At 41.1% G+C, this 26,982-nt stretch overlaps 1 protein-coding gene across 5 annotated transcripts in view; it reads right to left on the bottom strand.

Annotated features, from left to right (window-relative positions):
* KIF20B (kinesin family member 20B) overlaps positions 1 to 26,982 on the bottom strand; it is a 1,912,547-nt gene that overhangs the window by 1,045,848 nt on the left and 839,717 nt on the right. For all 5 annotated transcript variants that reach the window (XM_044056921.1, XM_044056924.1, XM_044056926.1 and 2 more), the window contains exon 18: positions 9,032 to 9,151. In XM_044056921.1, coding sequence (XP_043912856.1) covers positions 9,032 to 9,151 — 120 coding nt within the window. The remainder of the gene's footprint in view (positions 1 to 9,031; positions 9,152 to 26,982) is intronic.

The raw sequence follows: 26,982 nt of genomic DNA, 5'->3' as shown, positions 1-26,982 counted from the left end.
GTATTTGTTTACCACAAGACAAACAATTATTAACTTTTTCAATTTTTTCTGACATCGGCTGAGGCAAGAAAAAATGTTCCCCAACGGGGTACTTAGCTTTTAGATGACTTCGGTAACTGAAACACAGGAGCTGACCGACCGGCACTTGCGAACTGCTTCTGCTTCGGGCACCGCGCGGCAAGAAAGACTGAAGATGGCGTCGGCGGATGCCTTTATACTCCAGCCGCTCTGACGTCGGGGAGGAGGCGACATCAGCCGACGCCGGACCCAGACTTTGGAATCCGGCCGACCGAGGGGCTGCCTGAAGCAGGACAACCCATATGTCAGGACTGCAGTTGCATTCTTGAAGGACATCTGATAGGTTTTTCCAACTGAAGGATAGGGCATCCACTTGTGATAAGACCTTGTGCAGAATTTGTCCAGTTGATAATTCCGAGGAGAGGCAAATAGGTCTATGTCCGGGCTCCCCCATTTCTTTGTTATCATGCTGAAGACTTGTGGATCCAGTTTCCACTCGTGAGGGTCCATAAGGTTTCTGCTTAAGTCGTCTGCCAGAGTATTTTGCTTTCTGGCAGGAATTGAGCTTGAAGATGTACTTGGTAAGTCAAGGCTGTGCCCCACAATACCATGGCTAGTCTGCAAAGGGGGTCCGAGTGTGTGCCCCTCTGCTTGTTTATGTACCACATAACCGTGGTGTTGTCCGTCTTTATCAGTAGTTGTCCTGGATGAAGCAAGTCCTTGAAGGCTGTCAGGGCATTTTAAACAGCTAACATCTTTTTGGTTGATATGGATATGCATTTGTTTTGGGGTCCATATACCCTGAATGCATCTTCGCACCAGGTGGGCCCCCCATGCATAGTCTGATGCGTCTGTAGTTAAGGTTTGGCTGGCAGGGGGTCGAGTGAAAGACCGTCCCATGTTTTGGTGACATGCCTCTGCCCACCAAAGAAACTCCTGTTGTAGGCAGAGAATGAGAGGAATCATTGTTTCCAGACTGTGACAATGTTGACTCCATAAACTTTTTAGGTACCACTGTAGTTTCCTCATATGCAGTCTTGCATATGGAATCATTAGAATGCAGGATGCCATGAACCCCAAAGCCTGCAGAATTTGTCTTACAGATAACTGGGTTTTTCTTGCCATCTGTTTGAAGTAAATAGTCAGTTGCCTTTGCTTGTCTGGCGTGAGGAAAGCCATCTGGGCAGTTGTATTCAAGCTTGCACCCAGGAATGTTATCTTTTGAGAGGGTTCCAGTTGTGATTTATTTTTGTTTATTGTGTACCCTAGGCATATTAGAAGCCTTTTCACAAACGCCAGATGTTGACGAATGTCCTTGTTCTCTGCTTGAATGAAGCAGTCATCCAAGTAAGGACAGATTTGTATACTTCTTTGTCTGCAAAATGCAATTACTGGTGCCAGGCAATTTGCAAAGACCCTGGGTGCAGTAGATAAGCCAAAGGGCAGTGCAGAGAGTTAGTAATGCATAAAGCCAGCATTGGAACAGAGGTATCTTCTGCACAATTCCCTTATTGGTACATGCAGGTATGCCTCTTTTAAGTCTAAAGTCACTAGCCAAGCGTTCTTGCCCAGCATGGGCAGAAGCTGCTGCAAAGTTAGCATTTTGAATTTTGGAATGTCCAGGAATGTGTTCAAAACTGATAAATCCAGTATTGCGCGCCAGGCCTCGTCTTTCCTGGGTACCAAGAACAGTCTTGAGTAAAACCCTTGTCCTTTTTCCTGTTCTGGCACTGGCTGAATAGCCCCCATATCCATGAGGGACGTACGTTGTTTCGGTGCCTCTGCCCATTGATTTTTTGGCAGATCTGGCCAGCCGTTTGGAACTGGCAGTGTGTGAAAGTGGAATCTGTATCCCTGGCATACTATGTTTAATACCCACTTGTCCTGGGTTATTAAATGCCAATTTTGAGCATAAAGTGCTAATTTTCCCCCTAAGGGAGCTGCCAAAAGATAAGTGCTTGGTGATGGCAGAGGGAAGTCATTGAGACTGTTTACTGTAGGGTTGCATTTTATTTCCTCCAGATTTGGAGTCACCACATTGCTTTGACCTGTAAGAATCCTGTGACTGGTATCTAGAACCTTTAGGGCGCCTGAATTTGCCCTGTGGAGCTCTGTCGGACACAGGAAAGGACCAATTTTTTGTAAGCCAGTGTCTACTGAATATTGGTGGCTGCACTTGTAAGAAGTCTTTTACAGTTTGCATAGACTTAGCTTTGTCTTCCATTTTCTTTAAAATCTCTTCTGCCTTAATACCAAACAGAGCATCATGCTGTAAAGGTGCATCCAGCAATTTAGCTTTAACATGATCAGGCAAATTTTGTTCTTTTAGCCAGGCATGCCTTCTAATTACAGATCCAGTAACTGCGACCCTGCAGGTGGACTCTAAGGAATCAAAACCACATTGCAAAGTATGCTTTCCAACTTGTTCTACTGCATGCAATAATTCCTGCAATTCTTTATTTTCTACACATTCAGAAATCAACATTCTGTTTCAGTAATCCCATAACATGCTGTTGATACTTAAGCATATGAAACTGGCAGTTTAAGGCCCTAACTGCCAAGGCTGCAGATGTATAAATCTTCTTTCTCCATCTATCCAGTGCCCTGGAATCTCTATCAGAGGGGGTAGGATTTTTTGCTGTTGAGGCCTTTACACCTTTTGGACCCTGTGAAATAGTTTCAGGGTCAGCAGCAGGGTTTTTAAATAAAAATTTGTGCGAGTCAGGAACCCTGTAATATCTGTCTGGCTTGCTAGTAGCCGGAGGTAAGGAGTCTGGAGTCAAGCTTGACTCCGAAAACACATCATCCACAATGTCTAAAACAGGAGGTATGGCTAAAGGCCTATGCTGAGGGAGAAGGAAATCCCTAAGCCTCTTTTTTGATTCTGAGAAATCTTGACACTCCCAGTGAAAATGCTTCCTCAAAGTATGCAAGGTTTCTCCAAAGGAATAATCTTTAGGAGATGCAGATGGGATAGATTCTGCTGCATCAGAATCCTCATAGGGCAGTATAGAAAATCAGAAGAAATAGAAACCTGATCTGAAGATTCATAATCAATGTCTTGCCTAAGCCTCTTATCAGGAGGGGGTTGGGAACCCCTGATCAAGATAATTAGGTCTTCAGCCATTTTGATAATCTGCTTTTTGGGCATAGAGGCCTGAGCGCGTGGCTCATGCGTCTGTTTTTTAGCTTTAGAATTTGCTTTTGTCTTTAATTTTGAAGCTGGCGTCGGTTTTATACAGAAATGCTAAGGCCTGAAGACACCCTCAGAAGCCGGTGCCTGCTCAGCGGCTCCGGACCCATCCATGGGTACAATACTTTGAGAATCTTGTGGTGTGCTGGACTCCACATGGGTCTCGGTAGAGGCCTGCAACTCGAAAGTAGTGGGTATCAGGGGCTGCAAAAGCACCTCACTGAGTACCAGCGACTGGCTTAGGAGAAGCTTAGTCATCAGTTTTGGACCTCGACGGTCTGTCTCTGTCCTTTTCTTTGTGTTTTTTGTGAACTCCAGTAGTCGGATTGCTATCTGACGACATTTCAGGATAGTTAAATTGGTTTCCAAAATATTTTGAAGCAAAGCTATACCAACGCTTAATAGTGCGTTGGTTAAATCTAGCACAAAACAGACAGCTAGGCGTGTTATGATCAGGGCCTAGGCAAGGTACAAATGGAAATCTTTATGAGGTATTTGCTTCCCACAAGTAATGCAATTAACTTTTACTGACATCGGTATGCAGCAAGAAAAAGTTTCCCCAACTGGGTACTTAACAAATGCTGGTCGGCTGAATCCTAAAATTTTCGAATTCAAGTTTCAGAACCAAAGTCTTTACTAAAGCTAACTGCTTCTGCTTTGGGCACCGCACGGCAAGAAAGACTAAAGAAAATGGTATTGGCTGCCTGTTTTATACCTCTGACAACCTGATGTCATGGAAAAAGAGACAGCAACCGACGCAGGACCCAAGATTTTGGAATTCAAGCCGACTGAGGGCAACCTGCCAGCAGATTACCCAAATGTAATGACTGCAACAGTGAAACATGAAGAACATCTGATAATGTGATCCAAATGCACAAAACCTTAAGAAGTGCTTAAAATCTGGATGAACAGGGATGTGATTACAGCATCATTTAACTCCAGTGTTGCCAGGAAACTTGAAAGAAGAGGAGGAGGTAACAGGTTGTGAAGTGACAACATTTTGAATTTCTGTGCCATCACAAACAGGTTAATGAAAGAAAGATTCAGAACTGGTCTCAAACCATTTTCTACCTTTGGCACCAAGAATACACTTGAATAAATCCCAACCACACCTGGGAAGAAAAAAACTTGTTCCATCCCTCCTCGGGACAGCATGCGATGAAGAACAGGTGCAAACAAGAGAGTCTGGTCTGGAGGACTAACACTGGCCCCCTGGAAAGAAGGAATTTTCTCCTATGTCATCTGTAACCTTGAATGATTTTTCAGAACCCATTTGTCTGAAATCTGTTGCCAAAGAGAAAAATGGAGATTCACTCTTTCTGGAAGAATAAAGTGGCCAGGGTAGGAGTGGGTCACAGGGGCTCAAACAATTAAGACAGACTTGTTGGACTTTCATTGGTTTTGGGAGGTTTGTGAATTCTTTTTGGAACCCCCCTTGCCATTTCTTCTGAAAACTGTAAACCTGAGTTCTGTTTAGACTGTTTGTTCTGTTTTTCACCAGAAATGGATGAGGAGAAAGAAAATCCCTTGGACAACTTGGAAAAGGAGGGCAGAAATATTTTGGATCAGCTTGCCCTTTTATCACACTTTTTGATCACCTGTGTAACAGAGGATCAAACACTAAATTGGTATTCAAGGGAGAATTTGTAATCGCATTTTTAACATAATCGGGAAGGTTGTTCTGAGCATGTAGCCATGCAAACCTCCTTAAAACAGTACCAGTGGCCATAGGCCTGGAAGATGCATCAGTCAGATACACTGCAAACAATGAATAGTGACCTGCACAACAGAAGAAATTGTTAAAGACTATTTTTCCTCACAAGACAAAAACTGCAGATAAAACATTCCTCATACTTTCACAATTTGTCAGAAGAAACTTTAACATAAGAGCCTGACAATTTTAAATTCTGAACATCATAGTTGCAGTTGGAATTCACCAAGTGCTTAGCAGCAGTGGGATCAACAAAGGCTATAACTGCTGGGTCAGGTTTGGGAATAGTCTATAAAAATGTATAAGAATTAGGAACTTTATACAGCATATCTGGCTTAAAATAGGAATTGCAGGCAGCAACAGACACATATTCTAAAGCAGACAGAACAGGAGGAGTAGGTGCAGGTTCTGGAAAATCCTTCTGTAATAACTCGCTATTTTTTACCACTGAAAACACTAGCACATTTCAATACTCTCACAGAAAGAGAAACCCCCACAGGGGAGAATCAGACACTGAGCTCAGAGTCTGAAGCAGGAAATAAAAATCTGAGGAAGAAATCCTCAATCTACCCCTGCATCTTCTTGTTCAAATTCAGAATCTTGAATCTCTTCAGGAAAAGAAGAATCTGTCTGTCTTTTTACCAGAAACTGCTTTACAAGAAGGATCAATGGCTTAGATTAAACTGTGAGCCAGAACCACTGAACTACCCCTGTCCAAAGGAATTCAGCAGTAGTAGTAGAAGATACATGCTTGGTTTAGTTTCTTTTTGACATGGAAAACTGGGCCATTTGTGGTTGTAAGGAGGACTGAGCATAGCACTAGCAGTCTATTCCATGGTCAAGCTGAAAATGGCATCTCTTTCGCAGGGAAAACAAGCAGCAAATGCCAGTAAAACTAGCAGTCTACAAAATTTTTGGCAGAACCACCCTCACAAAGAAAAAATATTCTCCATAGAAAATATGTTTTTTCAGTTAGTTTACAGTACTCAAACTAAAATAAAAAAAAACACAAGCCCTTCGTTTATAAGTACATCAGTCTCATGGCAGACCATTAAAACACAAACTCCTAGCTTTAAACTTTTTGAAAGAGGAAAGTATTAGTAATGAAGAAAAATAATTGAATGGGAACTTATCTGCCCAGGCAGCACTGTGGTGCAGTGTGTAGCGATGTCACCTCACAGCAAAAGTTCTTCGGTTCAGTACTCAGCTGGGGTCCTTTCTGTGTGGAGTCTGCATGCCCCCAGTGTCTAAACTGCTATGTCGTAAGATCTTTCAGTTTGGGAAATGAGTAGTTTGTTCATAAATTAATATCATTCTCAAAGAATATTCTAATTAGCTGGTATGAAACAACCAATTTGATACTGCAGTGTTTCAGAATGTATAGGTTTTGTTGGAATCTGAACTTAAGACACTTAGCAGTAACAAAGTGACATGGCATATTAAAACAGTATTTTCTGATGAGGACACTTTTATACGCATTCGGTACCACTATTATATAAGCAGGACTACAGAAAGTATTGGAAATTTAGGTTGTTTTGTGGATGATGGGAGTATAATTGTCTTAAAAAGGCTAAATCATTTTTTTCTGTAAATGTCCTCTATTTTGAACATATGCATAGACATACTACAAAGCAATGATTACTGTTGCACTATTCTACTAGGAGTTTTTGATATGCAAAATTAAGAAACTGTGTAAAAGGTGGCACATTAGTAGACTGTTATGATTTGCTATGTAAAGTCTCAGGTAACACTGGTGATCACTGAAAAGCCAAGACTGTAAGAGCTACTAAACAGGGGACCATTTTTAGGCACCTAGGACTTGCAGCAAATGCTGAAAGAATTTCCGTAGCAAACATTCTCTAATCTGTCACAACAGAAAATGGTCTGATGGTAATAGGCAAATGAAATGTACCGAGGAAGGTTTAGGTGGCTGAAGAACGTCAGACTTCTCCTGAACAGATCTGTTGCTTTTAGTATAACTCTATGGAAAACTGACTTTTGTACCTTAGTTGGGACAAATGCAGTTTTCTATTTAAACTTAAGTTTAGCAACTGTCAGTTAAGGCTCACATAGCACCACTGGGAGTCCATGAAATGGCTGTCCCAGCTGCTCTGTTAGCAGAGGTAGTAGGAAAAGACCTGGAACGAGTGGATTCTGAGACCTTTTCTAGCAGAGGTAGTAGGAAAAGACCTGGAACATGTGAATTCTGAGACCTTTTCTAGCAAAGGTAGCAGGAAAAGGCCTAGAACGCGTGAATTCTGAGACCTTTTCCAGCAGAGGTAGTAGGAAAAGACGTAGAACACGTGAATTCTGAGACCTTTTCTAGCAGAGGTAGTAGGAAAAGATGTAGAACATGTGAATTCTGAGACCTTTTCTAGCAGAGGTAGTAGGGAAAGACCTAGAACATGTTAATTCTGAGACCTTTTCTAGCAGAGGTAGTAGGGAAAGACATAGAACACGTGAATTCTGAGACCTTGTCTAGCAGAGGTTGTAGTAATAGATGTAGAACACGTGAATTCGGAGACCTTTTCTAGCAGAGGTAGTAGGGAAAGACCTAGAACGCATGAATTCTGAGACCTTTTCCAGCAGAGGTAGTAGGAAAAGACGTAGAACATGTGAATTCTGAGACCTTTTCTAGCAGAGGTAGTAGGAAAAGATGTAGAACGCGTGAATTCTGAGACCTTTTCTATCAGAGGTAGTAGGAAAAGATGTAGAACGCGTGAATTCTGAGACCTTTTTTAGCAGAGGTAGTAGGAAAGACGTAGAACACGTGAATTCTGAGACCTTTTCTAGCAGAGGTAGTAGGAAAAGACGTAGAACATGTTAATTCTGAGACCTTTTCTAGCAGAGGTAGTAGGGAAAGACGTAGAACACGTGAATTCTGAGACCTTGTCTAGCAGAGGTTGTAGTAATAGATGTACAACACGTGAATTTGGAGACCTTTTCTAGCAGAGGTAGTAGGGAAAGACCTAGAATGCATGAATTCTGAGACCTTTTTCTTCATGTACTCATTACTTCTGAATCAGCTTATCTTGATTCTTTCCAGCTTCACAAGTTATATGTGGTAGGTCTTTCCAGCTTCACAAGTTATATGTGGTAGGTCTTTAGCTTCTAAAGACCCTAGTTTTATTTTACAAAAGGACTGCAATTGCCTTTTGTCTACAATTTTTGGTAGCTTTTTTGATTTTCTCACATAGAGGACAAGTATAATATTGCAGTATCAAAAATAAATAAATGCAGTGCTGTGCAAAAAAGAACACTAATACGGCATGTACCCAATGAATTTCTTTGAAGAAAAGGGCCCACTAAAAGCTGAAATCTAACTACACAGGCAGTAACAAGATTCTTCAGCCAAGTGGGGAGAGGAAACACTCTGAGAAGAAATGAAAAGAATATGCACAAGCATGAGAGATAAGACTGCATCACACCCCACGTTTATGTCAGCTCACTTAAGAGGGTCTATATTACATACTCAAAGTTTCCAAACTTCGAATCCCATATGTTCGACAACATATGATCGAAGTTTGAAACTTCGAATATAATATATATATATATATATATATATATATATATATAAAATATATATATAATATATATATATATATATATATATATATATATATATATATATAAACATACAAGCAAACAAAAAACTTACCTTAACAGTGCATGCAGGCAGGGGGGAAAGCCCCCCTGTACCCCCCACACAACCCCTACTTAAATCTACTAAGTCCGAGATCACACTTCAGTGCAGAAAAGGGAAATTCTCCCATTCTCCACTGAACGGCGCCGTTACGTTTAACCTTCGAATGCTTGAAATTTCGATATGGTGTCGGCCATATGCCATTCGAAATTTCAAGCTTTCGTGGTTCTAATAGGAACCTACTTGAGAGCGTGCATTGGTCTCCACAGGTATGGAAGCTACAGCTTCTTGACTTTAAAAGAAAATAAAGACATGGGTAAGTAGTATATAAACCAGATCTTGTTTACTGAAAGGACATGCAACAATGATGAAAAGCAAATTAAAAATAAAGCACATCACTTCTCTGCTTGCATTTAGGTTTTAAACAGCATATTCAGAAAGTAATTAAGAAATAAAATAAACTTACATATTCTTTAGAACTCTGCTCCCAGTACGATACCAGTTCTTCTAATTTACTGATTGCCTCATCCTTCTGCTGTAGGATATTCATACATTCTTGCAATCTCTCATTCAATGACTCGATTTTCTTAAAAAGAAAATCAAACTTGCTTATAATAAACTACTGTAATGTGAGCTGTTAGTTTTGTCCATCATTGCGCCATCTTTCATGTCTACAGCTTATACAAAATATGCAAGTGATTCAGATAACTACTGGTACCAAGGTGCTCCACGGGAACATCCACTTTACTAAAAGAACCTTTCAATAAAACATAGAACTATTTTCAATAGGGATAACTGTACCTAGATATTCTAAAGTAATACACGCTTTACTCAGAGAACCTTTCAATACAACTTAAAGTTGGTACAGTCAAACTTCGCAGAGGGTACTAACATCCAACAAAATGGCCTCTCCTGAACAAAAGGTGCCAAAACCACAGACAAACTAAATACCAAGAAGTGTATAACCACATCCTTTGGAAAGCATGACCTCTGGTGTAACTATCACATTAACAACACACCCCCTGAAAACGTATAGTGAGAGATCTTGGAATCAAAGTCAGCAATGAACAAGTCCTTTGATCACCAAGTATATACTGTTCTAAAGTATCTACTGTTCTAAAGAAGTCCATTTTCACTGCACAGCTTGCATCTAAAAGGTACTGCATCTGGATCCAGAGATGTAATTTTCCCACTGCACTCATTAGGCTGACCACTGAATATAATGCCCCTTTTTGATAAGTACCTGCTCAAACTGGAATGACCACAGCACACTCACTAAAAATATCAAGGGCCTAAATCATAAAAAAAAATAATCAGAACATCTCAAAGCCTTGTCCCTGTTGTCAGTATCATACAGGATACAAAGAAGTGACTTGTATCTTGCATATAAAACTTAAATGGTCTCTGTGCTGTCAGACCTACTACATACTAGCAAGACTAATGGTATCAAACACCTGCTCAATTTCTCTTGCAAAATAAATGGAGTATGTTGGAGGGATAAGTATATATCATAGAGAGTACTACTGCTATGGAAAAGTATTTTGCTCCACATACAATAAGATACTTGTGCCATCCCCACGCTGGGCCAGTAATCAAGGAGCCTGAATCCTCACCACTGACACTGGAAAGGGAAGTTCACTTGGAGCAAAAATGGATACACCCAGTATTTCCAGATGCAGTTCTCTGCATCAAGCACAATTTCCCTTAATATCACCCAGGGAATACACTCAGTCCGGGGTCTGGTTTTCTCTGTCTGTCTCCATCCAGGTCCCCAATAAGACTCTCACTGGCACAACTATAGAGTTGAGACCTCAGCTGAGTGTCCAAGCCAAGTTCTCCACTACTCTCAATGTGAAATCAGTGCTTCGTGTCCCTACTCCAAACAGCTAACACGCACACACTTTAAAATTGGATTTTTACACACACACACACACACACACACACACACACACACACACACACACACACACACACACCTGGGAAAAGCTGGCACAGATTTATTAAGCTATGATCCTTTCTGCACAGACTATAAGGTATTTACATCTCCACCAGACACTCCAAAGCCAGCTACTCAGACTCTTGCAAGAGCACCTAATTATACGGAGTGAAATTACTATTAATACAAATGGTAGTACGACCAACAGAAAGGCTTCCAGGAGCAACCAGAGCTGTCACCAAATATAAATAAGTACTCTCAAGAGATTATAGTATTCTCTAAAAGACCAGTCACAATGAAAAATTTAAATATATTTAATAATAAATAAGAAAAGAACATGAAAATACCAAATATCTACTTACAGTAGACACTAGAGTTTCAGACACAGGAAATATTAAAAATAACACAGGTGGACAGGTTTAGACAGTTAGAGAAAAATACTTAACTTATCTCACTATATTTTCCTGACTGATCTAAAGAATTATTTATTCCCTGGTTACTTACTAGAGCAAGGCAAGATGAAGTAGGTGAGGGGTCCTTCCTTGTCAAATTACAAAAACAGACTGCTCTAAGACTTCAGTCTCACCTAGTATTAAACATTTTAGTGAGGGATTACAGAATGGCACTGCATGCATCTGGTCATTTGACTTCTGGTTCCCATGCCACCCCCAACTGCTAGAAACTGCCAGGATTTAGCACGTATCAATAATACACACACAGAGCTTGCTAAGCTCTGAAGCAGCTTTTGGAAGTCATAAAACATTTTCAAACCTAAGTAGCAATTAGTTCACTCCAAAGACAATACAGAGAGCTTCCTAGTACAGACTTCTTGTCTCTGGCTGCATTGAGAATTGTAAGATAAAATCTTTATAGCTTAGGCCCAGTAATTTAATTTCAGAACATTTTTCAAAGTTAGCTGCAGCTGGATTGTGATTAACCTATTCTCTTCCAGTATCCTCTGTTAAAACATATACATTTAATTCAGTTACAATAATACATCTATATTTCTTTTTCTGTCCAGCAGGGCACACTGTTGGTACATTTTTAACACAAGCAGCTTTACAAATACGTTTTTCAACACAAGAAGCTTTACAAATATGTATGGCATACAAATGACATATAATCCTTTACAAAATTCAGCTAGCTGTGCTGGCATATGTCACACATCCACTGCCCTTACTTCTCCTGGCATAGCTGGCAATACCTCTCATCATCACACTTCTCTTATTCTATTCAAATGTAATTTGGACGACTGAATGGATAACTGCAAGTTTGCCCCTGGTTTAGCACTCCCTCCCTTAAGGAAAATGGAAATGTATAAATGACCCAACATAACCTTATTCAACTAGTCTCTGGGTTATTCATATGCAAAATACAAGGTCTAAAAACTATTATGGAAATGTAAGGCTGGGCTTCTTAAACCTTTGCAACAAATTCCAAGAAGTGTCTACTTCTACTCCAGGATTCTGTGACTCCCAGTCAGCAGAGTCACACTGGTAGGAAACCTGTATACGAAACAGTACTAAAATGCACCTCCTCACTTACAGTGATATCATTTTAAAATCCTGACCCTAGGGAAGCAATAAGTTAAGGTTTGCTTTAGGTCTAAAACCATCAATCAACAGGATAGTGACCATCATATGCAACTCTGTTCAAGAAAATTTGGCAAAGAAAGCAAAGTGAAAGTACAACTGAGCAGTAATGCTTCACACTGGTATACTTGATGCAAGACAAAATATGGCAAATATACCTTAAAAGACTTTGCAGTCCACTAACTCCAGACGATTAGCCTGGAGTGTCAGCAATGTTGACAGATCTTCAAATGCAACAGTGATTAAACATTCCCATCCATATAAAATAAAAGTTATATTCAGCAAATTCAAGAAAGTTACCCAGTTAAGGTTACAGTTCTGCAAGTGGTGATGGGTTCACATCAACATTGTAGAAGTACTGCTTTAAGTTTTAGTCACACACTTTCTGAATTAATATTTCATATAAATGCTCATGTCATATTTCACATTTTAAACGAAAATCATGTGAACTCTCTTGAAAGGGAGTTTTGGCCTCTGCCAGTTGCATGGAAGTTTATTATTCAACATCTTGAATGACATTTAGTGAAGGAAATGCTATAAATTCAAAGGAATATAAGTCACAATTATCCACTAACCAGACAAATGAATAAACCACTGCATAACGCTTTTCAGCCACTCTTTCCACCAGGTTAAAGGTGAACAAATGTATTGATATGCCTCATTTGCTTTATAAAGTCAGTCCTGGTAGAACTATGCCCTATCTTTAATGGAAACTCATGGTGGTATCCACAATAACTAGGGCTAATCTGCCCAAAACTCAAAAGTACCATGATTTTTTTTTTTACACCAATCTAATGTCAAATAAGCTGAACAAATTAGAATTACAGTTTAATATCAAAAGCCAAGGGTAGCACTTGAGTACAGCATCCTCACGTACCTTGTCAGCAGTGGAATAGGAATCCAGTCACCGGTGAAAGCAGAAAGCACAACCTGATGACCGGTGAAAGCAGAAAGCACAACCTGATGATCTTCCTAACATCTAGGAGGACTGCGCTATAACTATAGAGCCAGGAGCTTGAGTTGAATAAGTGGGAAAATTCCCCACAGAAAAGCGACAGAGATGAGGATCAAGTACAGCTGTGTAAGATCTTACTGTAATATTACATAGTCAAACAGATCACTGTTGCAGTATTTGTCATTTGTGGACACATCCTGCCGAGGATTCAGTGAGACTGGCTAATCTACAACAGCTTAAGCACCTTCCTTTCACAAAGTATATCTGATCTTCAACCTATGCAGGAGACTGTCTGCTTGTACTCAAGGGATTATAAAGGCATGAAAACCCTCAGCGCTTTCTTGCTTCAGAGAATAGGACTGAGGCAAAAACAAAACAAACAAGAGAAGAGTGACACAGTCATATATACAAAAAGTGAAAAACTCAGGAAGACCAACCTTAACCCAGGAATAAAGGAGAAAACAAGTGGAAGGAAGGAGGGTGTATACACTGAAACAGTGATGTACTCAAACGGCTAGGTTATGGTAAGATTTTACACAACTGTTGTATGTCCATTAGATCAAGGATGCATTGTTCCTCACTTACAGGATGATTCCCAAAGCTTTTTTAAGAAAACTGGGGGGTCAAAGGAAAAGAGTAAAGTTCAACAAACCTTGAAGCATGGTTATGCCAAAAACAAGTTCTGGCTTTTGAAAAGAGTTCTTAATGTTTTGTGAGGGATTAGTTTTGATTAGTATTTGAAGAGGTTTACCATAGAATAAGTAACAAAAACATATGTAAATGGATACCCACTTAGAAATGTTTTAAGACTGGATGACCAACTCTGCCCCCTTCAAGAGTTAAAGTAGGTAAAATTCCTTTATAAAGATTGCATCTTTTTTAGACAGAATCACAGTTGCCTGTGGAGATCCAAAAAATTAATAAATCTTCTTTATTTTGCGGGATGGGAAGCAAGGCAAGGAGAATGGCTGGATTGATTCAGAGAAAGAATAGTTGTGTAAAATCTTACCATAACCATAGATGTCCTTTTCTTCCATCTTGCAGTATTCTTTACATATGGGTTATATTCCGCCCATCAACCTGATGTCTGGCCTGCATACAACAGCTTATACCCACTGCCAGTACGTGGGACGTTGCATGTAGGTACTGACAGCATCAGCCATAAAAGGGATGCCTGCATGCACCATCCACAGAATAAGTTAGCCCCATGAGGAGAACAGTCCAAAGGCCAAACAAAAAAGGTAGTCATCTTTGGAGAGAACAAGTTGTAGGGGGAAGACGGGTGGGACAGAATACTGCAACATAGAAGAGAAGGACATCTATGGTTATGGTAAGATTTTACACAACTATTCTATGTCCGTCTATTCAATGTTGCAGTATTCTTTACACATGGGAGAGAGCAAAAGCTCAGAAGGAAACCTGGGAAGAGGAAGAAAGTGAAGAAACATTTTCTACAAATCCATGCAAAGTTGCTCTAACAGATCCTGCCCTGGATCTTGACAGAGTCCAACTTGTAATATTTAGTAAAAGTATGAACAGACGACCAAGTAGCAGGGTCCAAAATGGAATGGATATCCTGACCTTTAAAGAAGACACCTGATGAAGCAACAGATCTGATAGACTGAGCTCTGACACGGGATGGTAGAGATTTCCCATGAAAGTCATAGCAAAACATAATAGCTTTGGAAAGCCAAGAAGCAATGTTTGGAAACAGGCAAACCCAAGGCCCTAGGATGAAAGGACACAAATGGTTGAGCCAACTTGCTAATAGATTTTGTTTTGTCTAGGTAAAATCTGAGTTGCCTATGCACATCTAATGAAAGTAAAATCCTTTCACTAGAGAACTGAGGTGAAGGAAAAAAGGTGGGTAAGTTGAATGGACTGATCAAGAGAACTCTTTCACCACCTTAGGCATGAAAAATGGGTTATTTCTCAAAGACACACTATCCTTGTGAAACGAGGGGAAGCCATCAAAGCCTGAATCTCAGAAACCCTTCTAGCCAAAGGCCAGGCTACGAGAAGCACTGTTTTCCAAGTGCAAAACGTAAGAGAAGCAGAGGTATCTGGCTCAAAGGGAGCCTGAGTAAGCTTCGCTAAAACATAGTTGAGATCACAAGTTGGAGGCATGGTTTTCCTGGGAGGTTTCATGTGTAGGACGTCTTTAAGGAAAAGTTGAACCTCCAGTCTGGAAGCTAATGGAAGTGTCAATGGCAAACAAGCAGACAGAACAGAGCAATGGACTTTCACAGGAATAAGAGAGACCACTGTTGAGCAATTTAAACAGGTAAGAAAGCACTGTTGGAATGTCCACAGAAAGTGGGTCTAGCTTTCTTTTCTGGCACCAAATAGAAAATGTTTTCCATTTGAAAATGTAAGATTTTCTAGTATTAGTCTTCTGGTCTCCTGCAAAACCTTAAGCACATCCTGTGAGAACAGGTGTCTGAAAGGAATCAGATGTTGATAACCCAGACAGTCAACTGTAGAGTTGACAGATGTGGACAGATCAAGGTCCCTTTGTCCCTGACTAGGTCCAACTGGTGAGGCAACTTGTGGTGATGGCCCCCTGGCTAACTGCAGAAGAAAAGGGAAACAGTGCTGTCTTGACCTAAAGGGGGTCACCAACAAGATTTTTGGTTTGTACTGTTGAATTTTCAGTTGGACTTTCTGAATTAGGGGAAAGGGAGCAATGCATAAATAAACATCCCCTTCCAGGAGAAAGACAGGACATCCACCTTCAAAGCCTGAGGGTGAGGGAGCCTGGCACAAAAAAAGGGGAAATTGTCTGTGCTGAAGGGAGGCAAACAGATCCACTTTGAGTACCCCACCAGTGAACTAGATCCAGGAACACATCTCTGTGAAGCATCCACTTGTGGGACTGTGTCATGCATCTGCTTAATGTATCTGCCACTGAATTCTTAACCGAGGGAGGTATACAGCATGCAGAATTACCCTGTATTAGATAGCCAACTCCCATGCCAAAAGAGCTAGACGACAGATAAGGTAAGATTTGGTCCTGCCCTGCTTATTTCTTTACCACAGGAAAGTGGTATTGTCTGTAAAAATCTTCAAAGGACCTGGCAAGAAAAGAGGGTGAAAAGTTTCCAAGGCCAGAATCAAGGCTCTCATCTCCCAGATGTTAATGTGCTCCCTCTGTTGAGCAGGGGACCAAAGACCATGAATCTTGGTGGAAGCAAAGGCTGCTCCCCAACCTAAATCTGAGGCATTTGTGAAGAGCTGCTCAGAAGGCTGAGGTATGAGAAGAGGAAGGCCTGGATTCTGAAATAGCTGCTGGATCCACCAAAGGAGCTCTGTTTTCAGGCAAGGGACTGAAATTTTCTCATGTGCAGCTTTCCAAAAGAGATCATGGGAATCGAGGAAGCCATGAATCTGAGCAATCTTAGTAAATTCCCTGGCCGAGATGGATGGAAGAGACAGAAGGGCCTCCATGTAGCCTGTGAGAGAAAACCTTGCCTGAGGGAAGGAAAACCATAATCGGGTATGTGCTGAACCTGCATCCTAGAAAAATGAGGTCCTGAGTAGGGGATAAGGCAGGATTTTTTTAAATTTACAGTGAACACCAACCTCTGAAGTAAGGGAATGGCTAATTTGAGGTTTAACCTTAGAGGATTCCAGGCTGTCAGCAAGAAAAAAAAAAGCTGTGTAGACAGGGGTAAACCTGAATACCTCGAATCCTCAGGGAGGCAATGGCTAGAGCCAAGCACTTGGTGAAAACCCTTGGAGCAGTGAAAAGACCAAAAGGTAAGGCAGAGAACTAAAAGTACAAAGAACCCACCAAGAAAATTAAGAATTTTCTGTAGTAAGAGAAAATTGGATGTGTAGATAAGTATCCTTGAGCTCCAGAGAAGCCAAGGAGGGGTTTGGAGGAACCAGAGGAAAAAAATAATTTGCAGAGAAAGCATTCGAAAGAGGGCACTTTCAGGAAGGTGTTTAAATGTGAGAGATCTAACATAGGCCTCCAAGGACCATCCTTTCTTGGGACAAGAAACATCCTGGAGTAAAATCCCGTCCCTCTTTGTTCTGGAAGAACAACTTGGATTGTACCTTGGTGAAAGAATTGAGCTATAACTGAGAGAAGAGATGATGTTGGCTGGAAGGGGGTTGAGGGATCCCTAGGAATGGTGGTATAGTCTTCTAAGTCATAAAGTAACCTTTTTGGATGATGGAAAGGTCCCGGGAATCCCGAGTGACCTCCATCCAGGCTGAAAGGCGGGGAGAGAGAGAGATTGAGGGAAGAGACAGAGGCAAATGACTTGGAAGAAAAGCTTGTTTGTCACAGAGAGCCAAGTCTGGCCTGAGAAAGCTGCTGAGTAGGAGTTGCAAGAGCAGCTGATTTTGATGGAGGAGCTTTCCTAGAAGATTTCTTAGACCTAGATCCTGCAGAAGCAAAAGAGGCAGAACAAGCAGGTCTTCTGACAAACGAAGTCTTGGCAGGGACATTCTTGTGGAATTTGGGGATTGGGGAAACATGCAAGTGTATTAAATCTTGGAGCTCCTTTACCTTTTTCTGCAAATTTTGAAAAGTTCTGCAGCAGCTGAACCAAAAAGCACAGAATTATCTAAAGGAGCACGAAGCAGTCTGGCCTTTATGTCATCAGGTAATGACTGGAGCCTTAACCATGAATGTCTCCTAAGAACAGATGCAGAGGCTGCAGCCCTGGCAGAAACCTCCACTGCATCATAGCTGCAACTAATTTAATGCCTAACTACTCGAGAAGATGCAGACAATAGACTGAGAACCTGAGACTTGACATACGAGTCGGGTAATTTGGATGAAGCTCGAGATGCCTGAGAAAGCAAAGTCAGGGAGTACCTAGATGTGTGCGTCTGGTAATTAATAGCCCTAATAACTAAGGTGAGAGTATATACGTTTTTTACCTAGCCTTTCCAAAATCCTGCTCTCCTTATCAGAGGGAAGCAACTTAGCAGAAGGAGACAAACAAGAACATTTGTCAGGAGCAAGAGAGACCACAGCTGGGTCAGCAGGACATTTATAAAGAAATTTGCAGTCAACTGGGACCTTACAAAATCGGTCAGGGCTCTTGGGAATCAGGGATTTTAGAAGTGGAAGCAAAAGTATGCAAGAAAGCAGGAAGAGCAGGCAGAACTGCAGAGGGTGCAGGGGGTTCCATTTGAAGAAGCTCATAGTAACATTTTTGTGCTTTAGAAATTTGGGAAAACTCCCTCATCTTATTAACAGTTTGCCCAAAAGAAAGCTCTTCTACAGGGAAATCGCCCCCATTAGACTCCTCCTCAGGAGAAGCAAATTCCAGAGAGGAAGAATCTGGGTGGAGTATGCCAGGGAGAATTCATTAGAAGAGGAATCTTTGGAGTCAGATTCTAGGACCTGCACCTTCAAAGCCTGTCCAGAGGAAAAGCCCTGAGACCCAGAAGCCAACACTGGAGAAAAGGTGAACACTGGAATAAGGGAAAAAAGAAGAAGCTGTAGGCCTCAGTGCCATCAGGCTCTAATAAGACTCAGTAAAAATACATCCCAGTGTAATTGTGGAGTGGAAGGAATGTCCAGGTGCTTAGTTTTTTGTTTCTTTTTAATGGGTGTCTGCACCAGAGAACAGAGGTCGGATGTAGGCCTAAGTCTGATAGATCCCTAGGTGGAGGGCCAGAAGCGGTCCCAGAGTCCTTTATTAGAACAAGCCGCAGTTCCCCCAAGTCGCCCAAACTGAACTTCTCTGCATGGCCTCGGACGTGCTAGGATCCACACTCTTAATGGCTTCTGCAGAGGTACCTGCCAAAGAAGCAGACCAGACCTCCAACCATACCAGTGGGTCTTCACTGACCTCAAGGGGAATGTCAGAGGAGGCAGGTGCAGCACAAGAGGATTCAGGTTGTAGCTTGCCTACATTTCTCTTCAAACTCGGCACTGTTGAAGGACCCCCCGAACCCTTCATTACATCCTTAGCCAGACGTTTGAGTCTCTGATTTTCCAGATACAGGTTTTAGGCTAAAAGACAGCTTTGCAAAGTCTTAGGCACAAAGGCCTGATAAATAGAACAGAAATGGTGATTGTGACAGTCACAAACAAAACAGACAAAGTTTGTGTCTATCCTTGTGTAATCTGCCTTCCACATCTAAACTTGTCCTTCCTGGATCACATGAACAACAGCAAATGGCAGTAGCAAAACTATAAATCCCCAACAGGGTACTTATCTGCAGCTGGAGGCAGAACAAAGAAATCCAACCACAACCACAGACCATACCGTAGGAGTAAACCTTTCCGAATGGTGGCAAAAAGTGTTCAGAGGATGGTAAGTGCCGATGTCTCTTTTAGGGCTGACGTTGTCATACCTACGTGCAACGTCCCATGTACTGGCAGTGGCTATAAGCACAAAAGCCAAAGAAGGCAGAGGTGCCCAAAAAGAACCAGTAAACCAACCACAAACAAGCCAGGAACCCGTTTTCGACCAATGTGTGGACTTCATTAGATGTTACAAAGACAAACAGCTGTAATTTTCTATATATTCCCACATCCACGCTGGACGAAAATGACACAGTTTGGTGAGTTTATGTGATTAAAGAGGTGTTCATTCCGCATTTCGCAGAGTATCTAGTGTATTATTTGACCTCCTGGTGTCGGGTGCCTGGCTTGTGTTTGTGGGCTGTGGCTATAAGCTTTTGCATGCAGGCCGGACGTTGGGACGATGGGTGGAATACAATCCATATGCAAAGAATACTGCAACATTGAATAAAAGGACAATTTACAACTTGTGGGATAAAAGGGTTAATTCTGAGGTTCACCCTATCTTTATGACAGGCTAGGAAAGGAGGACGACAAGAGGGAATTTAACTCAAAGCCTCGTGTCAAATGTTAAAGTCTCCAACAAAAACAATCATTCAAGTCATATGTTTCAAAGAAAAGAAGCTGGTATAAAACGAGACAAGGTTAACTTCAAGAACATAATTCAGGGCCCAAGGAAGAGGTGGGATATGCTTCCCTGGAGGTCTGATGTGGTGAGCTCTTTTAAGAAACTGTTTGACCTCATAACATGAGAGAAGAGGAGTATCAAAAGGCAGAAAAGCTGAAATGACTAACAAATACACATTAAAAGCGGAGATGGAAGATGACCTTTAAGTATCGGCTTATTTTTGCATTCAACCAGAGCTCTACATTGAATATGTGGCATATAGATCAATCTTCTTGAAGGTGAAGGGATCCCAAACAATAGACACACAATGTATGCAAGTCAGAATAAGGCATGGTCCTATCACACTTCCCACACTTTTTAAAGCAAGTCGGCCCGTTTTCATCTGCCGTACTAAAAAGAAAAGTTAAGGCAGGAAAACAAATTAAGAATTGAAAACAATTATTTTTTTGTTGAGAAAGAAGCTGAAAAAGTGGGGAATAGCAACAATAGCAAAATGGGGTACACTAAGTGTAAAGGGGAAGAATACTAGCAATACTATTCAGAGGAACTTTTGTACAAAAAAGGAACGGGAATTTATAGCAAGAAAAACAATCGCTTGTTAAGGGATATAAACTAAGCTTAAAGATAGAGAGTACTTAAAAGAGAAGAGAAGATCTGAATTCAAATAAATTCACTTATCTCCTTGAGAGCAACTGGCCACCATGTCTTAACATGAATAGTGGCAAACAAAATCTGAGGTACTTAGGAAGAGTGCATTATGGGTAAGGAAGAAGCTTAAGATTTTGGTTAACACAAGCTGCTGTAACAGCCAAGTCGGATCCAAGGGATCGGCTCCAAACCCATAAGTTGAGGATAGAATGAAAATTGACATCAGATCAGTTATTTCTTCACGAAGTGCAAGAAAGGGATTGGAAAAGAAAGAGGATGACACTGTTGAGATCATATTAATTTGAGATATCACTGAATATTCCTCATATGAAGTCTGGCATGTGGGATCAATTTGAATTGTGGATGCCATAAGACCCAGGTCTCTCAAAACCTCCCTTGCTGAGGTTATTTGAAAATGTGTCAGACAGGCAGCAGAGTGTAAGAAACTGAACCTTTTCTGGAGGAGGGAACACCACGGTTCTATATGCATGCAGTAAACATTGTAGAAACATCAGAGTAAGACGATTCCTAAGTAGAGTTCAGAGTAAATCCTAGTTGAAGAAACAGATTGGTAGTGAAGTGTATATACACTTAAGAATTTCTTGAAATAAAGTGTCTGAATCCCACAATTCTCTAGCTCTGGACACCTTGCAGATGACAGAAAGCTATGACAGTGGCTAAGCATTTTAAATAATGTGTTTGGTCTGTAGAGAAACTGAAAGGCAAAGCAGTAAATTGAAAATGATATATCAACGTACAAATTTATGTGATTTGTGTTAATAGGGATAGGCAGGTAGGCGCGTTTCAGATCCAAGGCAACAATCCTCAAGTGAGGATAAGAGGAAAAGGCTTTTGGAGGATTAACATCTTGAGTTTTGGAAGCATTAGAAAGGTATTTAGATGGACTAAGTTCAGAACTGGCCTTCAAGAGCCCCTCTTCCCCTGAGGCTAGGAAAAGTCTGGAATAAAGTCCTTTTTCTATCTGAAGAGGGTGAACAGGTTCTACTGATACCCCCTGATAAAAAAAAAAAAATAAAAAGAATTGGAAGTACAAGATGTGGATATGAGAGGACTTGAGGAATTCTTGGAGGTATTTTTTTTATTTTATTTTGTCAATGACTGGGAAAGTCACACTGAGCAAAAACCATCTTTAGTAGATGCTGAGTGGGAAAAGCTCCACAATGAAACTATATGTAATACATAAGACAACAATTACCTTTGATACACATAATACACAAATAAGTAAATAGAGAGTTACACATATGTGGTACAATATAAAAAAGAATAAAGTTAACCACAAAGTGAAGTTTATACTGTAAATACCTTGAGGGTAAAAGAGTTGCAAAAGTTTTATTTATTTTATTTATTTATTTGACATTTGTTAACCGGGTTAGTTCAACTGGGCTAAAAGGTCATTTTCAGTGGAGACCAGAGGAGAAAAGTTCCAATACAGACAAATTACAATACAAATGTAATACACACATTTAAACAATTATAATACACAAGTGCCAGGAATAAAAAAAGAAATATGGTACAATAATATTACACGAGTTCCAGAAGAAAAAAATGATACAATAACCTAATAACAAGCAATAGGAATTAGCCATTTTTCAGTGGAAAGGAAGGCATCTTGAGCGACTGTGTGGAGGTCTATGATGTTATTGGAAATAGAGATGAATGTTGAATCGTCAGCATACTGAATTAGGGAAGATTGTTTGCAAGCTGTGTGGAGATCATTTGTGAAAATGTTAAACAGAAGGGGACCCAGGATGGAGCCTTGGGGTACATACACCAGATGTGATAGCAAGATAGGGAGAGCAGGAAGAGAGCCATCTGACATGCTGTCTATTGGATAGCTAACTAGTGAACCACTGAAGAGAAGTGCGGGAGAGATTAAGTAAGGTGGCACTGAAGTTAACGTTTTTACAGCAGTCCCTGTAGGAGTGTGTTTTTGGTAGTTGAGCAGTGTCTCTTTGGATGGAGGTGGGAAGATGATCGCTTAAGGTATCTTAGTGAAGTACACGGGCTGTGGTAGAGGTTGGGGGAAGTTTGTCAAGATCCAGTCTATAGCAGACTAGGAAGAGGAAGTCTTGTGTAAGCAGGTGGGGGATGTTATTAGTTGGTGGAATCCATGTAGGTTAATACACATTTGTGAAAAGTCATTTAGTAGTTTAGTCCATTCAATGTTAACATCTTCAAGGATAAGGGTTTCATACTGAATAATATGGGAAAACCAGGAGAGGACATGTTCAAGGGATGGGATATTATTGCCTGGGGGGGATATACATGGAGGCAATGGCAAACTTCTTTTGAGAATTAGGGTGACAATTAAGGATAATTACTTCATCTGGGTGGAAGTTGGGAATAGAGATGGAAATTGGTGAGAGGTTGAGATAGAGTAGAGGATGGCTATGCCACGCCCCCCCCTTTTCTGAGGTCTGTCAGAGTGGTAAATGTTACAGCTAGGAGGAAGTATTTCAGAGTTTGTGATATGGGGTTTTAGCCAGGTTTCACATAGGGTTAGAATGTGAGGGGGGAGTGTATGGGCTATCCAGGTATGAAGCTCAGAGATTTTATTAACAAGCCTCTGAATATTTAGAAAATGGATAGTTAGGTGTTTAGGAATTGAGAGGGTGGGGAGGGAGTGGTACTGGAAGTGTTGAGGACTTGATGGGTGGGGTAAGGGGCAAAAAAAAGAAAGGTTGATAGATGTATCAGAGGAGAAGAAATACTACTAGCTAGGGATTATAGTGATGGCATTACAGGAAGCGACTTAGTGGAAAAGGCGCATAAGACAGCAGTGTATGATTGGTCAGTGCATGGGAGGCACACGAGTGAAAAGTATCAGTAATGGAGAAGGATTCTAGTGAAGTCCATATCCGTTCTTATGTCCAAAATCTAAGCATGTGATGTTATTGCTTTCCAAAGGGGAAGACAGCATCTCCTTACCAGTTTGGGAGAGGTTGGCTGAGGCGGGGGAGGCAGGGAAGGGAGTACAAGATAGTAAAGCAATCAAGTATTTGTCAATAAAGGATACCTTAGATTCTGGGTTTGCCCTCCCAATATTTCTTACATTTTTGTTAAGAAAGCTTTTGTGATTTGGGAAAAAAGGCTGAGATTTTGACAGGTTGCTCTTGTGAAACTTGGGGATAGTGTGGGGAGAGCTCATGTTCAGCAGAAGCCAATGAAGAAGAGCACCAAGGTTACTACAAATAGACTGGTACAGCAATTTAATTACTTAGAACAAAAAGGTTTGAACAGAAATATGGGGAGAGAAAAAGCGGCTTAAAAGCCTTGCATTATCTATTCCCCTTCCTCCAGCTGCTGGAAAATCTCAACAGAAGAGGTGCCAAAAGCTACCATTTTATTTATTTATCCTTCGTTTACCTAAACATGCATCAAGCAGTTTACTTTGACATCATCAGGAAGGGACTAGAGTCTGAGCCAGGCATACCTAATGAGAACTGAAACCGTAGCAGCTGCCACAGAGGAAACATCAGCCGTGGCATGCCCCTGTTCAATGGAATGGCCGTGTCATGCCCCTGTTTAATGGAATGGCCGTGTCATGCCCCTGTTTAATGGAATGGCCGTGGCATGCCCCTGTTCAATGGAATGGCCGTGTCATGCCCCTGTTTAATGGAATGGCCGTGTCATGCCCCTGTTCAATGGAATGGCCGTGGCATGCCCCTGTTTAACGGAATGGCCGTGGCATGCCCCTGTTCAATGGAATGGCCGTGGCATGCCCCTGTTCAATGGAATGGCCGTGGCATGCCCCTGTTCAATGGAATGGCCGTGTCATGCCCCTGTTTAACGGAATGGCTCCCTATTTGACAGGATGAGCTGAGTATATCCCATAAGGAAGGCTTATTGTCTGCACCTGGAATACTGGAAAACACTTTTGCCATGTTATCAAAGATAGAAAGCATGTATGTGGTCATTCAAGTTTGGTATAGATGACTGCACAGAAGGTCAAGGTGGCAGATTAAAAAACAAAACAAACAAAAAGTTTTATCTGTCCATTGCCTCGATATATTTGCCACTGGGTAAGGAAGGCATTTACAATAAAAGTTATATTAAGCAAATTCAAGGAAGTGATTCAATTAAGGATACAGTTCTGTAAGTAGTGATGGATTTACAGTAACATTGTGGAAGCATTGTTTTATGTTCGACTCACAAGCTTTCTGAATTAATATATGAAGTGCATTATTTTGTAAACTGTGCTGCCAATGATGAGTTCCACATGAGAGGAAGTGAAAGACAGTGTCATCCTCCTAATACTCATAAGCTACAGGCAAGTCAGATTGTGAAAAATAAACTAAACCTTCAGACCCAGAATCTGAAGAATGTTCTTCAAAAGAGAACCCCCTCCTTTTGAGGAGCAAAAACAGAAGAAACAAACTGTGGGGACTGCAACATCATGAGGACTTTAAACGAAAATGAACCCCTCCTGTGAGGGTCCCCAGGGGAAGAAGCTGCACAAGACGCATGCCTGGTCTTTTTGTCTCCTTTTCTCAGGAACTGCTAAGGGCTCCCAGTGGAAGAAGTTGGAGTAGCTGGACAAGATGCACTCCTGGTCTTTTGTCTCCTTTTCTTAGGAACAGCTAAGTGTCCCTAGGGGAAGAAGCTGGTCTAGCTGAAGACACATGTGGTGTTATGTCATATTTTCTAAGGAATCTCCAAGGAGTGTAAGGAGGATAAAAACCCAGCCATACCTCTATTAGGCATCCAGGGATATCTTTAGGACAACAATTTGAGGGAATCCACCAGGTACCTCAGGACAGATCAGTATTAACTTTCCATTTACAATGGAGTTGGCTATCCAGTTGGGTCAGTCTGGACATGTTAGAAGCCTGTGCCACGTCAGTCTGCCAAGAGATTGTGACAGCTGGAAAAGGTACAACAGTCATCAAGCCCCTCATCAGGGACAGACTCCTATCAAGTGAAAGTAGCAGACTTTACAGGTAATGATCTTTGTTCTTTTAACCTTTTCATTTTCTTTTTAAGCGGATGGAGATACCGGAGGCCACTGACTATAAAGACATGCTAGTATAAACCAATGCTCAAAGAGGTTTATTTTCAATACAAAGTTTGAGAAATAAGACAACTAGGAATCGTCTTGGTATGAATTACTGCCAGATAGAACACTCTCAGTAATTATGTTTAGGCCTTAAGCAAGAGAGACAATCGGAATGCTTACTCTTAAGGAGTTTGTCAATAGCAGTCATATTTCCCCTTCTCAGTTGACATGAAAAGTACAATTTTTTTTAAGAAAAGAAAAAGAGGAAGGGTCTCCAATGTGACACTTCTCTGTCCATAAGGGTCTCCAATGTGACACTTCTCTGTCCATAAGGGTCTCCAATGTGACACTTCTCTGTCCATAAGGGTCTCCAGTGTGACACTTCTCTGTCCATAAGGGTCTCCAATGTGACACTTCTCTGTTCATACACAACTGTAATAAATTATGCAGTAAAAAGATCATGACAAACTCCACATTCAAGGACTGGCCACAAGAAGGTTTAGAAGAGTTTCACAGTCAAATGCCTTTTAAGTACCAGCAAGCAGTATCCTGCATAGATCATAGGTCAGGCATTATGTGAAAGAGGCAAGTCCCTAAGCATTTGTAGACTGGAAATACGGGCTCTGTCCCAGTCGGACAGTCTGGGTAAACAAATGTTAAATAAATTAAATAAAGAAATTTCCTTAAAAGCTTGCTTAACTTGCCTCATTTCTGCCCATCACAAAGTTATAATGTACAGTAATGCTACGAAAAGGTACCATGTTCAAGGAATAACTGAAATGCCTGAGGTAAGTTAACTCAAACTAACCAGATTAAATGGCATGAAACACCTCCTTATCGAGGAGGATAGTCTTGGTCATGTAGCAGAAGACATCTGATGAGCAGAAGACTTTTTAACAGCTTCTATTATATCTAGGACACCCAAGTAGGAGGTATGGAAAAACAAAGTCTAAATGAGGAGCAATGCACTAGAGTCCTGATAGAAATGAAATGCCAGGTATAAAAATTCTAAATGTCCTCAACCTGGCAACAAAAATGATAAAATACAAGATGGATGAAGGCAGAGAGCGGAAACTGCAGGTGGATCTCTATTGGAACATATGCTGTTCTGCGTTACGGTATGTTTACGTACTATACTCTGCTGGATCACTGCTGCAGCCTAAGCTGTATGGGTACAATACCAGGACTTAGATATGCTGGAGGAGGGTGAAGAGGGTTCCAGGAGACCCAGGTGAATGGTCATAGCACAGCTTGCCCTAGACCTAAAGAAATAATCTAGTCTGTAGTACTTTGTAAATAGATTTACAGAGTACCAAGTTGCTGTCTCTAGAATATTTCTAGAGTCCGCCCTTTCCAAAAAGCCTCCG

This window comes from Protopterus annectens, chromosome 14.part0, assembly GCF_019279795.1.
Source record: "Protopterus annectens isolate FY-2018-M chromosome 14.part0, PAN1.0, whole genome shotgun sequence".
Lineage (NCBI taxonomy): Eukaryota > Metazoa > Chordata > Ceratodontiformes > Protopteridae > Protopterus > Protopterus annectens.
The sequence above is the reverse complement of the archived record's forward strand: the minus strand, read 5'-3'. Positions and strand labels throughout refer to the sequence as shown.